Genomic DNA, 4,313 nt, shown 5'->3' on the forward strand with positions numbered 1-4,313 from the left:
CAAGGAGAAGACAGGCTCCAGGAGGAGAAGCAGTGCTGAGGTAGTTCCTTGTTGGTTGGTGTGGGCAGAGGGGATGTGCAGAGGCCTCGGCTGGCCCTTGGATTGTGAAGGACATCAAGGGATCACTGAGAAAGTGATGGGGCACATCACCAACAACCAAGGGCTTAAAGCTGGCACATGTGGCAACATGCTGACATATCAGAAATACCAAAAGCTAAAACTCAAGGTGGTAGAAAGGAACACTGCTCTTGAAACTGCTTGCACTGGTTCTAATAAACTGTTAAGTTGCAATGAAATGCACTGATGCTCAGTTCATAATCTGTGCACATCAATTAACCAAGCTTCCCAGGCACTGTGCCTGGAAACCCATGGAGATCTTCACCTACAATTCCTTACTTCCACTGTGATACTTCATGACTTCAAACAGGAACCACCTATGAGTCTCACAGAGGTCTGTGCTTTCTAATTTTACTCTATAGGACTATGGCTTTGGCCATATTGTGGCTCATTTCATGTTTTCTCCCAATAAAATGGAATCCAAATAAATTATCACATTGGAAGTCCTAACTATGATATGAATGAATAACAAATAGCAGTGAAACAGCTTTTGTAGCAGAGCACAATTGCACCAAGTTAATTTCTTGCCTTGTACTACAGCCACAAACCCAGCACAGAACCCATGAGGGCAAGAACAAACAAGGCAGACAGGGACACACTGCAAACCTCAGAGCAACAGAACCAGGTCAGCTCTGTTGCTAACCAATGATGGACTTGGATTAGGTCAGATTTGGTTTCTGATATGCAGAATGAAAATCTCTAGCTACAGTTATATGGTACAGCTAAAAAAATGCCTTTATCTATAAATTCAGTGCAAGACAGATTAGAGTCAGAGAAGACAGTTTGGTCTCTAACAAGCAGGTGCTAAGACAGTACAAGGTTTAGAGACAATGTATTGAAGTCCCTTCAGGGAGAGACTGCACACAGACTGAACACATTATTTGCATATTAAACATTAAAAGCATTTAAATCATTTCAATGTCCTGAACCTCTGCTCAAAAACCAAACCAATTACAGGGGTGTTTTAGACAGTCTGTGCAACAGAATCTCACCCTGAATAACTGACATGGAGGGTTAGACATTTAAGAGGGGGAAAAAATAAAACCACAAACAAAAAAATAGGTAGTGTGACACCTCAGGCAACAAGAGGAAAGAAAAACGTAAAGAAAGCTGACATTATTGATTCTTACCTGGGATTGTTTTTTAATGTATTTACTAAAAATTCATGAAGATCTATACCAGTGGAATCTGTATACTCCTGGCTGGAATCTACGGGTGAGGGAGAAGAGAGCAAAATTACATTCTGAAGAAGCTTTTTTCCAATTATTGCTAAACATACTCTATATAGATCAATACTATATAACCATTAAGTACATTATTGCCAAAATTGAATGTTTCCAGTTTCCAGGCAAAAGGCCCACAAGTCAAAAACAAAACAGAAAACGCCTCCCACTATCCCCTAATTCAAGAGTAATACAGAAGCAGAGGTTTAAGTAACACCACCAATCTATTAACAACTGGCTGTATGTTGTGAAGCAGTTTATCACCTTGAGAGACCTGATTTCCATCAGCCTGCCACATTTTCTCACTATCATATACTGCAGTGTTGTGTACACATCTGTGGAGCAGCAGCCTATCTACTGAACTACTGCATGTTGCCCAAAGAAATTTTGCAGTTCAGAATGTAACAGTTTAACCTTCACCAGGTGGTGCTTTGTACTACTAAAAATCCTTGTTCTGTTGGGCTTTGTTTTCACAGCATCATGTTTAGATGTTTTCAAAAAGAAGTCTCAACCTTCCCCCTCCTTTCCTGTTCCAGTGAAAGTATTCAGTTACATACTATCCTCTAAAATCTGTCCCTGAAAGAAATTATTTAACCCCAAATCTTCCCTTGCATGAGCACCTTCTAGTTCCAGGCACTAGAATTCAAACCAACAGATGTTGGAACAGTATTTTTGGAATTGATTTCTTCCAAGAACTACTTATGTGTTAACCTAGTCTTAACTGAGTTAGGCACAACTCAAACTTATGCCCAGGTCCCAGCTCTTCCAGCTGCCCAGAATGTAAATGAAACCAAGTAAGTCTGAGCATTTATGGTTTGGAATTCTTTCGATTCTGAGGAGGAAAAGGCAAAAAAAAGGCTATGCCTGGTAAAAACATCAAGATTCAATAATTATTTACTTCAATTTTTCTAATTTGCAAGTGAGCAATGATTTAGTTATAATTACTAGAACTGATGGTAAGATTCCATAATTTTCTATTTTGGCACATCCTATATTGGGAAGTAATTAACCTTTAGAGGAGACAGTGGTTGAATTCAGAACAGCCACCTCCACCACAGGCATTCTATCACTTAGCTCTCAACTCCCCGTCATTACCTGCTGGGTATTTGGGGGTGGTGTTTAAGGCATCATTTCAAAGTCTGAGATTTATAAATGCAGGTAAAGTCCACCATCCCAGTGCTTTTCATTTCACAAATACCTGGCTGCCAGCTGGGACAAGCTGCACCGAAATTCCACATGAGGAATGCCTTATGGAATTGTGGGACATGAAATGGACAAGTGCCACTTGTCTCAAAAAGAGTTCCAGCTCTAAAGGTATTTCCTATACTCTGTCTCATCCAAGATATTTAGGTAAACATTCTGGATATTTAAAGCAAGAGCTGTCAAATGATTTGCCAACTTAAATGCATAAAGTCCTCTACCTGTAGGAACCATTATGTAGCATGGACAAAATTATGTCACTGATTTCACAGCTCTCTTTCAGATTAAAATCCAAATATTTTCAGCACATAGACTGTAACTTCAATCCAGAATGCAGGAATATTTAAGTGAAAACATAATACTTGTCCTTTTTATTTATGTAGTTCTACCCTTACTCCAAAACTTTATAGAAAAAAATCTAGATACTATCAAAAGTAAAACAAACAAAGGAGAACATTGACTCCTGTTGAATGAGGATCAGAAAAAGTACAAAGGAAACTGTGCCACTCACTTCAGTTTCACAAGTCCTGTAACAACAAAGCCTAGGAATAGGACAGGAGCTTCCACTAACTTGTGAAGTCAACTTAAAGAACCCTTGGACAAAACTGAGACAACACAGCTGTTTTTATGCTGCTCTGTACAGCCAGACAGGAGAGAAAGGAAAAGCATTTGCTGGAGTGTTGGATGCAGTCTCAAAAGCTGTCTTTCCTTTGGAACCAATTCCTTCTCCAGCTCAAAGGTGTCTGATCTATTTACTTCATTTGCAAAAAAAAATTTAAAAAATAAAGCAATGTTTATGCAACAAAGACCTGGAAGCAGAACTGTATTTTCATATGTTCTTCATCTATACAGTGTATTGAAAAGCACAGGGAGAGATAGCAAACCTCTTGATAACATTTTTCTGGACAGTTTATCACTGGATTTTTCCTTTTCTGATTCATCTTTTGCAGGTTTTTCTTCTTTTTCAAAAGACTGTGACAACTGGATCTGAATTTTCTCCTGTCAAAAAGCAAAAATTAGTCACCACACAAATGATTTCAAACAATACCTGCAGGAGAAGTGTTCTGTACTATATTACCTGCAAAATAATGAAGTAAAAAAAAAAATTGTCTACATATTCTGATTCCACATGTGCTCCATGTGACCACACAACAAAATTATTTATCAATAAATCAGAAAGTACAGAGAAGGCATAGAAAGGACCACACACATTTTAGAATTCACACACACTTCCAGGCCCTGAATGCTATTGCAAAATGAGTTCAAAGTATCTTCTCCATACACGTAAGAAAATATTCCGGTTTTTCAGGTGTATAAATTTTATACTGTCTCTATATTTTTAAGTCATGTCTCATCCACAATACTTTTTTCCTCCCCATTCTTCACAGTTCTTTTACTATAAAAGCTTGTTTCAAGTTTTGATTTGGTTCATACCAAGAAAAAATAAAACAAACAAAAAATTTGATTCTAAGACAGACCAGCATTTCTAGATCCACAAAAAAAGGGAAACATTTACAGTACAATGTATCAAGGCAAAGTTTGCAAACCTGTCATCAAGGCTTAGTTTCATAACTTCCTGTGTATTTTGATAGAGTAGCTTTGTGTGCAATCATCTCAAAATTCATGGTTTCATACCAGTAGGTGAACTATTATAAAACCTGTTTCTCAAATACAGCAAAAAAGTTTCCCTCTGAAATTAGTGACATAATGGTCCCCTAAATACCCTGAACAGTGCAAGACTGCAGTTTGTTTTTCATGGCTCTTCACTCTTTC

General features: G+C 38.0%; 1 protein-coding gene across 1 annotated transcript in view; it reads right to left on the reverse strand.

The window, feature by feature from the left end:
• R3HDM1 (R3H domain containing 1) overlaps window positions 1–4,313 on the reverse strand; it is a 51,694-nt gene that overhangs the window by 34,003 nt on the left and 13,378 nt on the right. Inside the window, 2 exon segments of the mRNA XM_017740162.1 lie at window positions 1,248–1,326; window positions 3,425–3,539. Of these exon segments, the coding sequence (XP_017595651.1) occupies window positions 1,248–1,326; window positions 3,425–3,539 (194 nt within the window).

The sequence above is a fragment of the Corvus brachyrhynchos genome, unplaced genomic scaffold, assembly GCF_000691975.1.
Source record: "Corvus brachyrhynchos isolate BGI_N302 unplaced genomic scaffold, ASM69197v1 scaffold126, whole genome shotgun sequence".
In the NCBI taxonomy this organism is placed as follows: domain Eukaryota; kingdom Metazoa; phylum Chordata; class Aves; order Passeriformes; family Corvidae; genus Corvus; species Corvus brachyrhynchos.